This window comes from Lynx rufus, unplaced genomic scaffold (genome assembly GCF_022079265.1).
Source record: "Lynx rufus isolate CCGP_SWC_20201006 ecotype Redwood Valley unplaced genomic scaffold, mLynRuf1.p SCAF_18, whole genome shotgun sequence".
Taxonomy (NCBI): Eukaryota; Metazoa; Chordata; class Mammalia; order Carnivora; family Felidae; genus Lynx; species Lynx rufus.
Window position 1 is genome coordinate 27,541,723 of NW_025814832.1, and position 13,452 is coordinate 27,555,174.

Consider the following 13,452-nt stretch of genomic DNA (forward strand, 5'->3'; position numbering starts at 1 on the left):
GAGCACCCACGGCAGCCCAGCTATTCCCACACACCATTCTGACGGTGACGCCACGACTTCACCGGAGCTGCGCCGTCTGCCCTTCTCGGCGCCACGCCCGGAAGCTACACTTACGATTTGAACTTCACAGCCAGCTCCTCACTTCCTCCTGCTGGATCCTAACGTCTGACACAGGGCGTGCCAAAATCCAGCATCCTGAGTTCTGCTGGGAACATGGTGCTGGGGGGCGGGTTTTAGTCTTTTTACCAGACTTCGTGGAAGGAAGTGGACGGAGATAGGGCAGTAAGGGGTCAATTCACCTGCAGTTTAAATAGATCCTAAGCGGGAACTTTTTCACTAAAAGGCTTAATCCTTAATATCGGCATTTCGCGACATAGTGCTCTAAAACGGTGCGTTAATAAATCCAGCGAGCCCACTTGGTCGAAATCAGGCTCCATTTTCACCTTCCGCACTACCTCTGGGTGGGGAGAAGTGCACATAAACGCGTCTCCCAGCATCCCTGCCTCACGGCCCGCACGGCACCCGACACCTCACCTCCACTCTTGAGGAGGTAGCGGTTGACGTCCTGTATGGTGGTATTGATGGTGGGCCCGGTGGGGACACTTCCAGGAGTGACGTCGGGGTCGTTCTCAGGGTCTATGTTCTGAAGTCCTTTCCACGGGACTCCAGGATGGAATTCTGGAAAATGCCAAACGAAATGGAAATCAAGACACGTGAGAATCACAGCACCTTCACGTCGCCTCAAGAGAATTTATGCAAATTCTTATAATCTATGAGTCAAAACAGGAGACGCATCCTAGACTTTCTTTCAGGGAATCATCAATCCTCGGGAACCAGCTAGAAGCAGGTACCGTAGCTGCCCCGTTCAGACAGTGTTCGGAAGGTGTAAAGTCTAGCAACCGTTTGACCAGACGCAACCCAGCGCCCATCCTCCTTCCACTGAACTAAGGGGCTTCAGGAAAGCGCTGGGGGCTAACCACTTCCCAAATCTGGATTTCCAGTGGAAAAGCCAAAGCAGGAGCTCACGCCTCCAGGACTCTTAGCTCAGATCCCGGCTTCTCCGGGGCGGAATCGCTCTCCCGGGGCTTGGCGCAGTTCTGCTCTGCCACTGCACGCAGGCCTCGTGCGCTCTTACCTGGGGGCCAGTTGATGCTGGAGCCATTCGAGATTTTATCACCGTCAGATTTGGCACGTGACCAGCTATGGGGAACAGCTACCGGAGGACTGGCTGGTGACTCACTGTTCTGGATTAAATCGTACCGGCCATAGGAGTCGTCAATGGAGGACTTAGCTGGAGGCCCGATGCTCAGGCCTCCAGGGATAGCACCTGTGAGGACAGCGGGAAGCAAAGAGCCCAGTGAACAGGGAGTTCTTGGGCCTCTGAGCCCTCGCGGCTGGGCGCCGGGCCCTGTCCCTTTCAGAGGTACAGGAACAAGCACACTCGATTTGTCCAGCGCTCTCTAAGGATAAGTGACTGTTTTGGTTAGTGCGTCTGTGAAAGACTGAAATTGTTTTGTTTTTTTAAAGATTTTACTTTATAATTATCATTTAAAAAATTTATTTTATTTTACTTAGTTTTGAGAGAGCGCAAGGCGGGGAGGGACAAAAAGAGACAGGGACAGAAGATAGATCTGAAGCGGGCTCTGCGCTGACAGCAGCGAGCCCAACGTGGGGCTTGAACTCCCGAACCATGAGATCACGACCTGAGCTGACGATGGATGCTCAACCGACTGCGCCACACAGGTGCCCCTAAAGATTTTATTTTTAAGTAATCTCTACATCCACCGTGGGGCTTGAAGCCACAACCCTGAGATCAAGAGCTGTAGGCTCCAGGGGCGCCTGGGTGGCTCAGTGGGTTAAGCATCAGACTCCGGCTCAGGTCATGATCTCGCGGTGTGGGAGTTTGAGCCCCACGTCGGGCTCTGTGCTGACAGCTCGGAGCCTGGAGCCTGCTTCGGATCCTGTGTCTTTGTCTCTCTCTCCCCCTCCCCCTCTTGTGCTCTGTCTATCAAAAATAAATAAATGTAAAAAAAAAAAGAATTAAGAGTTGTAGGCTCCATCAACTGAGCCAGCCAGGTGCCCCCAGACCGAAATTCTTTATAAAAAAATTTTTTTTATAAATGTTTATTCCTTTTTTGAGAGAGAGAGAGAAGGAGAGAGAGAGCAAGCAGGGGAGGGGCAGAGAGACAGAGAGAGACACAGAACCCAAAGGAACTGTCAGCACAGAGCCCGATGCGGGGCTCGAACTCACAAACCATAAGATCATAACCTGAGCCGAAGTCGGACGCTTCACCGACTGAGCCACCCAGGTGCCCCAAGACTGAAATTCTTTAAGAACCATGAGGTTTGTCAAGTTGGAAGTACTGTGTTTTATTTTATTGAAAAAAATTTTTCTCGGGAGATAGACAAGTTTTCTTCCTGAAGGATACAGATAAAAATAAACAAATATTTAGGCTACGGTCCATGTTCTCACTGCTCTGGGGCATCTTCAACAACTGGGTTTGTGGCGAGCGGGTGGCGGTTGGGGTTTCAGGAGGCCTGACTGCAGACCGGCTGGGGTCTTACGCACCCACGGACAGAGTATTCCGTTCTAAAGGAATTCTCAGGAAAGAGCTGCAGTGTGAGTTAGAAAACAAGCACGCTCTGCAACCGGACAGCCGGCGGGGGCACCGGCTCCGACGTACCATGCTTGCTGGGGTTCTGGTCGAGGGGAGGAGCAGCACCGGGCAGGTTGTCCATCGGGTTGGGGTGTGTCCACTGAGGGAGGCGGGACTGGGACTGAGACGGGTCCTTCACTGACAAACCGCCAGTCATGTCCATGCTGCTGACATTCATGTTTGGGTTCAGTCCAGCTAAAAATAAAAACGCTGTTAGGATGTGCCTGCTCTTCCTCTAAATTTCACTACCTTCTAACGCTCTCCTGGAGAACCCATCCGAGTCTCAACTCGTAGCCAAATACTTCAACTTTTAATGCTGGTGGAGAGAAAAGCTATTTGTCTTTCTAACAACATCTATTTCCAGGAACATTATTCCTGAATTAAGGTGAAGTGGAAACGAATAGTCTCTGATTAAGTAAGACCAATGACTCTTTCCACTTCGCTCACTTCAGAGCTAAACATGGTCCTGGAGCTCCTCAGAGCCCACTGAGAGACAGGATGCGTCCAGACGATTAGGACAATCTTAGGGAAGCTCCCCGGATCAGGACAGCTCTTTCAGAGTTCTAGACGGGGCTCTAAAGGACCACCTAGAACAAGGCTGGTAGGGGTGATTCAATTCCACTTTTAGTGACCTTGCTCTACAAAAGTCTGCCCTTCAGGAGTTTAGGAATTGAATACCAAACTCCCTTTAAGGACCTGGCCTGTTTGAGAGTGTGGGGCCGCCACGTGCCCCCACCACGTGCCCCCAGCTGGAAAGGCATGCCGATTCTGGGTTTTTCTGTAGAGCTAAAAGCACGTGCGGTCGGATGTGGCCGCGCTGTGCCAGGTTAATAAAGAGAGGTGAGGAGGATGGCAATGAGGCCGCAGTGAAGAGCCCCCGATGGGGACACCAGTTATGGGCTGGACTGAATGCGCGGCTGGGAGAGGACAGCCAACGGAAGCACATCCCAGTACGTATAGACCGTTTCCTTCCCAGACCAGGCAGAAGTGTATCTTGACTCTCAAGCAAGGTATCGAACGCTTCTAGTTTTAACTTGAAATCAGCGTCTGCAAACTCACATGCCTACGGGAGCCAGGTGGGTGTGAGGCGGGCCTGCCGGGGAGGGTGACGAACCCTACAGGGCTCGTCCCGCCTAAAGTGCCTGCCGCTGGTGCCAGCCAGTGGCAGCCATGGGACGGGCAGACCCAGTGGAGCCACTTGAAGAGAAGCCAGAAGTCACCTTTATTTAAAAACCTCCAATTTTGAAATTTTGGCAATTAACACACACACACGCACACACTTCGTGGATGGAACAAAACCCCTGTGTGCGTCAGAGGCTGCTGGAAGGCCACCTTCACTTTGCACAGATCTGGTCGGCTGAGGGGATGCCCGCTCACTCGTGGACGCCCCACAAGTCAGCATGACCGCCCGGGACGCGCCCTTTCCTCATCACTCAAGTCCCCGCTCCTCTGAGACCCAAGCTGAGACCCTGCTCGGTCTCTTCTTCCCCACAAGGTGAGCACATGCCCTCCCTCCTCCGAAGCGCCGTCCGGGAAGGTTAGTTTTTGTTACTCTATGCCTGATCTTCCCGTGTGGACGACAGATTCCAGCAGTCAGCAAACACCGGAGCGAGGAGACGCTGTGGATGGGGGAAGGAAGGTGGATGGAAATACAACCGCTGAAGAAAAACGCCAAGAACCCACCGGATAGGCAATTTTATACAGTATCATCAAAATCATTTTTCATCTCGTTTTGAAGATTCACTGTACTAATTCTTTCATTTGCCCTGAGAAAGAATCTGTAAGAGTGAAGATTGACGTACTTTGTTCCCCAAAAAGGAGATCAGGAGGCCACATGGACACTAGGAGGCTGAAGCCGAAGCATCCTGGGACACCAGACAGAGTGGAGTTTGGTTGTGAAATAACAGTTCCTGAACCAGACGCGCCTCTGTCCAGCTCACATTCCAGACGGCCTTGTTGCATGCTGGGCACTGTCCTGAGAACTTCATGTATTAACTCACTTAATCTTTAAAGGACCCCAGGAGGGAAGTATCCCTACTTTATTTTTTTAAAGTTGATTTTTGAGAGAGAGCAGGGGTGTGCAGCTGTGTGCTGGGGGTGAGGAGTGGAGGAAAAGGATCTTTTTTTAAGTTTACTTATTTATTTTGAGAGAGAGAGCGTGGGAGGGGCAGAGAGAGAGAGAGAGAGAGAGAGAGAGAGAGAGAGAGAATCCCAAGGAAGCTCCACACTGTCAGCACAGAGCCCGACGTGGGGCTGGATCTCACAAACTGTGAGATCATGACCTGAGCCGAAATCAGGGGTTGGACACTTAACCGACTGAGTCATCCAGGCGCCCCCATATCCCCCACTTTAGATGAGGAGCTGAGGCAGAGAGCAGTTGGGCAAGCCGCACAAGAAGCGCTGAGCCAGCCCTGGTGGTGGGTGGGCCAGCTCCCGGGCCAGGCCTCGGCTACCAGACTACCCAGCTCCGTGCGAGGGACAGTGAGGAAGGGGTGGAATGATCACAGTGGGCATTCATCAGTTTCATATTAAGGACGCACCACACCAATCGTATGTCAAGTGGACAGTGCTCACACGATTGGGATTTATGGCCCTTTTCAGAGTAGTGTCATGGAAAGGGACACCATCGGCCGGGAGCAAATCCAGTATCATGAACTGGCTTTTGCTCGCTCGGATGTGTATTTCCTGGGTTACTGATTCCCTTTGTCCTGTAGCCTCAGACTAACAGCCACCTGACAGACGAACCTGAGAGCTTTCACCAGTTTCTGGCTTCTTCTAGCAAACATTTCATGCGCCATCAATTTACGGACAGATGCCTCCCCGCGACATTTCCTCGGTACGGCCTCCGGTTACGGGACCTGTGCCCCCTGGCTAGCTTGTGAGACCCGGAGGGCGGCCCCTGCCTTCTGTTCACCTGTGGGTTTCACGAGCACGCCTCCCGCAGGCGAACGGGTCAACACATGCATGGTGATTGGGTGGATGACACGAACCCCTTTCTACACCACAGGACGTGTAGGGACAACCGTGGCTTTCCAAGAAGTGCCCGATTTGTAAAAACCTAAACGCCTTTACTGGCAAAACTGTTAGAAACTCACCCTGCGGTTAGGGTGGAGGATGGCGGCTGCTAAAGAGGAGGAAACCGGGGATAGAACTGGTTCGACAGCGGAAGTGCGGGAATTCTGGGGCTTCCACTGGGACGGCCTTCAAAGATTTTATGCTTAAAGGTATCCGTGGCCGCGGCGAGACCTTGTTCTGCGGCACAGCCAGCGCCGCTCCCCCACCGAGCGGGCCCGGGACCCGGCGCCGAGCGGCCACGCCGGGGACTCACCGAGAGGGTAGGGAGCAAAGGTGCCGGGTGAAGACTGCGGCTCTTTGGTCTGCAGGTCAGGCAGGCCGGGGGCCTGGGGGTGAGGGGGGAAGCTGTCCATGGCCGATTTGCCTGCAGAGGGGTGCAGAGACAGGTGCGGCGGGGGCGGCGGCGGCTTCACGAGCAGGGCCTGGGCCAGCTGGCGCTGGTGCTGCTGGATCTGCTGTTGCAGGTTAGTGATTGTGCGCGCGACCTGGTGGCAGAGACGCGGATTCGAAGGGGTCCCCAGGTGGCGCCCCTCGCTCGTCCACAGACCCGGGGCGTCCGGTCTCCTCCTCCCAAACCCAGGGGACCGCGGCACCGCTAACAGGGGCGGCCTGGCGGGCGGAAAGTCAACGACAGTGGAACGGCCGGCCGCCTGGCGTCTTCCGATCGGGGAAGACGGGAGCCCGCGAGTCCGGCCGTGCCCTCCGGGTGGCACCTACTTGCTGTTCCTGTTGTCTCACGGGTCCGGAAACGCTGCGCTGAGCCTGTAGCATCTGCTGCTGGATTTGTAAACGTTGGTATGCCTGTCGAGAGAACACAGTTAAGATCCTGTAAGAAAGTCGTCAACAAGCGGTTCCGCCGTTGCGCATTAGTTTAGAAAAAAAGGCAGAAAGTGGCCAAGATTCTTGGTCCCCCGACCGTGCTGTGGTTTAAGCCTCCTGTGAGGCAGAGCGTTTTTAACGTTTATTTATTTTTCAGACAGGAAGAGACAGATCATGAATGGGGGAGGGTTAGAGAGAGGGAGACACAGAATCGGAAGCAGGCTCCGGGCTCCGAGCTGTCAGCACAGACCCTGACGCAGGGCTTGAACTCATGAACTGCAACATCATGACCTGAGCCGAAGTCACATGCTTAACTGACTGAGCCTCCCGTGCACCCGCTAGTATGGGATTATTTTTATTTATTATTATTTTTTTACATATACTTTTTTAAAAGTTTTTTTTAATGTTTAATTATTTTTGAGAAAGAGAGAGACAGAGACAGAGACAGAGTGCAAGCAGGGGAGGGGCAGAGAGAGAGGGAGACGCAGAATCGGAAGCAGGCTCCAGGCTCCGAGCTGTCAGCACAGAGCCCGACGCGGGGCTTGAACTCACGGACCGTGAGATCATGACCTGAGCCGAAGTCGGCCGCTTAACCGACTGAGCCACCCAGGTGCCCCGAGGCAGAGCGTTTTTAAAAGGAGAAATGTCTTCCCCAAATCCTTCCAGTGCGTGGAGTTTTACAAAGAACTTCAGCCAGTACCCACCCCCCACCCCCTGCCCCTGTGTAGTGTAGACAGTGAGGTCTGTCTGCAAATGGTTTTTAGTTGATGAAGAGACCAAAATTCTTCTTGTTTCTTTATTTATTTTTAGAGACAAGGAGAGAGAAGGGGAGGGGCAGAGAGACGGAGAGGGAGAATCCCAAGCAGGCTCTGCACTGTCAGCCCGGGGCCCGACATAGGGCTTGGAACTCACGAATCGTGAGATCATGACCTGAGCTGAAATCAAGAGTCAGACGCTCAACTGACCGAGCCACCCAGGTGCCCCAAGATCAAAATTCTTCTGCTAGAGTCCTACCAACTAAAAATAAAAACAAATGACGGCAAGATGAAAAACTAGGGGTGTCTGGGTGGCTCAGGCTGAGCACTGACAATGCAGGTCCTGCCTGGGAGTCTCTCCCCCCACCCCCTCCTCTGGCCCTCCCCCACTTGCACACGCACATGCTCTTTCTCTCTCTCTCTTTCAAAAACAAATAAATTTAAAAAATATTTAGAAGTGCCTCCTTAATCTGTGAATTATAGAGAAATAAAATACTTCACTGAAGTGAATCTGTAAAGGCCCTAAAAACGTCAGAGTGCACCAAAACTTTTTAATGATTATTTTGGAAAAAAAAAAAAAAAAAAAAATTAAAGGGGGACCTGGGTGGCTCAGTTGGTTAAGCGCCGACTTTGGCTCAGGTCGTGATCTCACGGTTCATGAGTTCAAGCCCCGCGTCGGGCTCTGTGCTGACGGCTCAGAGCCTGGAACCTGCTTCAGACTCTGTGTCTCCCTCTCTCTCTGCCCCTCCCCCACTCATGCTCCTCCGTCTCTCAAAAATAAATAAACTTTAAGAAAATTAGTAAAAAAAAAAAATTAAAAACAGCATGCTTGGTTTTAAAACAGAATACATGAAACGTAATTCAAGATTTTCCTGCAGTTTCCGCCATCTTCCCATGCTCTCACGGCAGTGTGAGTGAATGTCCTGGCAGATGCTCTTGAGAGCACCAATGACGCCGGAATGAGAGGCAAACACCTAGCTTAGCAGGCTAGGCCCTGCTCCAAAGTCACCGTGTGGTGTGTGACTGTGATGACGAAGCACGGTGACGGCGGCCAATTTGAAATCACTGGTGCTCACAGAGTGGGGAAAAGTGCTGTGAGCCTCCCGGGCGGAGCGACCAGCACCAGACGTGATGCACACAGCCCAGACATCTAGAAAGATGGCCAAGCAATCTGCTCCCGTCCTGCCGGTTTGGTGTCACGGTGCCGACCGCCTCAGCGGGCATCGTGGACCAGAGAGAAGCAAGGTGAAAACGCACCAGAGGGAAGATCCTGGGATTCTGTTTCTAGAGATGTGATACATACGTGTAAATAAAATGCCTCCATGGGAAAAAAGAAAAGATTTTCTTGAGGTCTTTCACACCGTAAGGGGCAATAAAAATGACTGTATGAATAAGAGACTCTAGAACATCAGTACGATAATCAGATACGTCTCATGTGAGAATACAGCCACGTCTTCAGTGTTACCAAGGAGCACAACGCGATTTTCCTCTATAGTAAGAGTTCTAAATAATATGCTTCTTACGTGTGTGCCTGATTTTTATGGTTGTTTCCTTCTCCGTCATCTGAGGTCAGCTTGGTAGTAAAAGCACTAATCCTGTGCGCTTGAACCACCCACCCTTGGTGCCTTCGGGTCCTGGGAAGCCTCACCCCCACGCAGCAAGGTGCCCCCGTTTCCCATTTTAAGGACAAAGAAACTGTCTCTGAGAGTCTGTCACGGTCACGACCCCCCTTCCAGAGCTCTCTGTGTCCTCCCCGACACCACGATTTGTCTCGGGGCACTTGTCTCCTCCCATCCCATGCTGCTTCTAACAGGGAAGTCAACACTCAAACTGGCTAGATGCGAGTCTAACAGACAGTAAAGGCTTAGGGCTGAGAGGGCCCAGGGCTCTCCTGGGAGGAAAGGTTTCGCATCAATGCTTTTGTCTATCGGAGGCCTTTTTTCCTTCCCTCATGATTCCTGGTCATTTTCTAGGAGATGAAGCTGTTAGACGAGACTTCTAAATAAACCAGGTGTCAACATATCAAAGAAAGAAAGAACACACTTGGTCTTTGGGCATATACAAATGCAGTATGCCTTCATACGTGACACGTGACCTGGCGTTTTATAGTAAAAGTAGAAAGACTGTTGACAATTAAAAATTTAAGACATGTTGAACTGTAAAGCCTTCCAGAATTATTAGGCTACATCCACCCTTCTCAACAGGGGTTTCGAGAGAGAATTAAATCCTAATCTCCAACGCATTCTACTGTATGTCATGAAGTAACTTCTCTTTTATGCTTCCAAAAGAGTATTCGCGTATACCATCCTGAAGAATTTAGAAAATCGTCAAGCGTTTCTTGTGTTCTGTGGTCCAGACGGGCAACTCTGGATGAGAAAAGCTAGTTGAGACCCCAAGTTAGAGGGCATGCCTGACAGTAAGATCTGGACGACTCCGTGAAGGGACCAGGGAATTTACAAAGCTAAGGAACAACACCCGTAAGTGAAAAACTTCCTCATTTTTTTAGTAGTCCACAAATTTTAGGAGGGTCTCAATGGGCTTCCCTGACATGGAGAAAGCGTTGAACCAACTACCTGTACGGGTCAGGGTGTGTGGCTGGCAGAGATACGTGAATGTCGGGGGCGCACGCTTCCTTAGTTCTAGGAGCTGAACGGATCTGTCCACTCACCAGCTGCAGCTGATAGAGCTGGTTCAACATCGTCATATGCTGAGGATTGATCGGCGAGGTCAATAGTGCAGGGTTGAGACCAATGTTTTTTGCTGCAAACTGCAAAAGCTGTGCTTGAACCTGTTGGACACAAAGGATGGCGTCAGGTGCCTGCGCAGGTGGTCTCTCAAGATGCAGACTGGTTACTTAATGACACTTGTCTCAGGGATGAACTCCAAAGCCATCGACAAACCCCCAGACGTTTTGCCGTTGCAGTTAACGTGCTTCTGTGGCAAAGAAGCACGGGAGGGAGGCAGGCAGGCAAAGAAGAGAAAGCCTTCCTCCTCCAAACGCCGCGGTCACGAGTGGAGCTGCTCAGGCTCCGGGGGACCCCCTTGCAAACGGATCTCACGTCCCGTCACCACAAAAACAGCCGGGCACGACTGAAGGACTGGAGACCGTGGATGTGGGATCTCAGAGAAGTCACACCCACTGGCGGGCACCGCGCCACCCCGAGGGAGGGTCTCATCGCCGGATGGGCTCTGGAAGTGGTCCACCCCGGCTCTGCCGGCCTGAGCCTGGACCGTCAATCCGCCCTTCTCAACGGGACGGGCACCTCCGCGGCTGGGAACCAGGCGGGGCCCGGCACTGGGGATCTCAGTGTTTGCCACTAGGCGGTATGTATGGGCACGGGGGGTGGGGTGGGTGGTGACACGCGCTTGGCCGAGTGTGGGAAGCCTGCTGCCCGCCACCCGGGCCCAGGTGGGGCTGTGGGGCTCCGTGCCGTCGGGAGGGGCCGTGGCAGAGCCGCCCCACAGCCCTGAGCCGCCGCCTCCTGCACGGCCGCCCGAGAGAAAAAGACGCCTGTCTGGCCCGAGCTTCTGCCCTCTGGGGTCTCTGTCAGAGCCGTTCACCCCGTGTCCTGATTAATGAATTTAAGTGTTACTCGACCTGCATTTCAGCCATCTCGGCTCAGGGCACAAACGTGGGTTCAATTACTTGTGGGGAAGTAATTACTTCCAGCTAATTCTATAACTTATTATCAGTCTCTACTATTGAATATTTTTACACGGGAAAAGACCGAAACGTTGTAATGAAAAATTCGGTACAAAGAGTAAGATTATGGAATGTTACTCAGTAAGTAAACCACGTTAAAATGAAAGAATCCATATGCTTTTGAGCTACACAAAGCAGTAACAATCTCTTCCTGATTCTGCTTGACTTCTTTTTTTATTCTTAAGGACTCTCTGTGGGCAAGCCTGGTCTAATATGAAGTAACGGACTTAACTAAGACGTCTGTGACGTATATGGTCTGACACACGATCCCGTTCAGTCGGCCACTAAAGCATTACTCGGTCCTTCACTGCTCCCACGCGGCCCCTCACATCCTAAGCCAAGTGCCAGCTCGTCACCTTCCTCTCCCAGCTAGGACAGTGCATCGGGCTCGTCTGAACGGCTGTCAAGAGCAGGACACGAATGGCAGCCTGGTAGCGAGGGAGGCGCCTTTCCAGCCGGCACGACAGGAGGACCCCCGCTCGGCGCTTCCGGTGGCCACGCCGGTGACCCTGGCAGCCTCCTGTCGGGCGGGCAGGGGTGAGCCCGCCCTCACTCTACAGCGGTGACATGTCTATGGCCCAGGCGTGCGTGCGTGCGTGCGTGGCCTTGCCCGGAGCACAGGTGCGGGCCCCACCTGAGGGGATAGAAACGGAGGCACTTGAGCGCGGAGGCTGGGCTGGGAGGAGCTCAGAGGCTGCACGGGCGGCTGCGGCGGCTGTTGCATGGTCCTGGCTTGTGCTGCTCCGCTGCTGCCGAACATACCCAGATTGCCACTCGGGATCTGCAGGGACACGGGAGGGACCGGGGCGTTAGGGCGCCGGCGCCACGGGAGCTCCGGGGGAGGCCCCGCCTGCCTGATCCCGAGAGCCAAAGCGCGTCTACTCCCCCCTGCACCGTGAACTTCTACCGAAGTGAATTTCACAGCAAGCTGTGTTCGGCCTGGTTACAGGCGACGGCCGATCGGCCCACGAGGCCTGCCTGTGTTTCCAAATCGCAGAAGCCACACAACAGTGCCAGCCGGAAAACGTCCCTGGACAGGACTATCCCGTCCAGACAAACCCTGATAATACGGTGCTATGAACCACAGCCACGCGGAGCCACCGGGTTGCTCTACTTCTGTCACGGGAGACCTGTGGTGACGCAGGGTCGTCAGGGCGGGGATCACTGGGCCGAAGACGGCGACGTTTTCAAACAGGAAACACAAGTATGATCTCAACAACAGCCAAAGCTGAAGCTGAGCGAAAGGCCAGATCCTGGCAGGTATCTGCGTGTGAGATCTAATCAATGCATTTTAGGTGTACTTCCTGCTTCTCTGGGGTGAGTTAGCGGCCAGGCACGGGGGGCTCACTCCCATCACCCCGCCTGCAGGTGGTCACTTGTCAGACGGCAGGACACCCGAAACAGGCGTTGCACTGAACTACCACCGGCATCAGTGACGTCGGCCGCGAGGACCACACAAACAGGGACGCTGGTGGCAGGAGGCGCGCTGGCCGTCACCGGGGACAGCAGGCGCGCACGTGGCCGCCTCACGCAGCTTAGCCTCTACCTAGAGAGGGCTCTCGGAGGTGGGTGCGTGTCAGCCTCCTGCGTGAGGAAACCCAGGAAAAGGAAGTCCTAGGAAAGCCAGGAAAGCAGGTCATGTCTTCCAGAAGGACAGGGAGACACAAGTGCCAGGGAGCAGCAGCCAACGCAACTCTCAGTCTTCCCTTCTGTGACGCCTGACAGGGACTTTCACCTTCCCTGAGCGTCAGAGAGGGAGAATGCCAACACGACTCTCTGGAAGCCACCGAAATGTCACCTCGACCTCCGGGCAAAGCAGGGGAAAAGGTGGTGTTTTCTCACAGACCAATGTATTTCCAGTTTTGAGGCCAGGAGAAAGGACGGCACCGCCTGGCTCCATGAAGGAGTCTAGCGGTAGGTCAGCACCAAGGGCACTGAACCATGTGTTACTTACATGTAACAATACAATCTGGAAGCATTTCCCTAACTACGGTTCAATCCCAAGAGCTGGACTCCACTCCTGACACCTGCACATTACGTGCAGGATGATCTTTCGACCGTCTCGGCTACCTTTTCATACGTGACTGTATCGTGAAGTATGGGTATTCGTTAAAAATGGGACAGTTTGTGGCTCAAACACATTTTTTTACAGGCAGGTGAAACAGACCACGCTGGCTTTCTCCCCACGGCCTTACCTGTCTAGAAGAATTCAAGTTTTGCATGCCCAGCCCTGAGGCAATCCCACCCAGGGCCTGATTAGGGAGTGCACTGTTTGAAAGGGGGAGCTTCAGGCTTGGTGAAGGCAAAAATGGTGAAGTCGTGGGCTCTTCCACCAGGCCGCCGTCCTGATGGGAGAAACAGAGGGTGAGCTGTGTGCAGTGTCCATCCACAGGGCACAAAGCAATTTCCCAAGGGCGTAGAGGGATGTGGATGGTAAAGAATT

At 53.2% G+C, this 13,452-nt stretch overlaps 1 protein-coding gene across 2 annotated transcripts in view; it reads right to left on the reverse strand.

Annotated features, from left to right (window-relative positions):
- Positions 1–13,452, reverse strand: part of TNRC6C (trinucleotide repeat containing adaptor 6C) — a 99,876-nt gene that overhangs the window by 12,817 nt on the left and 73,607 nt on the right. For both annotated transcript variants that reach the window (XM_047081288.1, XM_047081289.1), the window contains 8 exons: positions 13,205–13,354; positions 11,644–11,790; positions 9,975–10,094; positions 6,450–6,533; positions 5,986–6,217; positions 2,685–2,852; positions 1,136–1,327; positions 535–678 (listed from right to left, as the gene is read on the reverse strand). In XM_047081288.1, coding sequence (XP_046937244.1) covers positions 535–678; positions 1,136–1,327; positions 2,685–2,852; positions 5,986–6,217; positions 6,450–6,533; positions 9,975–10,094; positions 11,644–11,790; positions 13,205–13,354 — 1,237 coding nt within the window. The remainder of the gene's footprint in view (positions 1–534; positions 679–1,135; positions 1,328–2,684; positions 2,853–5,985; positions 6,218–6,449; positions 6,534–9,974; positions 10,095–11,643; positions 11,791–13,204; positions 13,355–13,452) is intronic.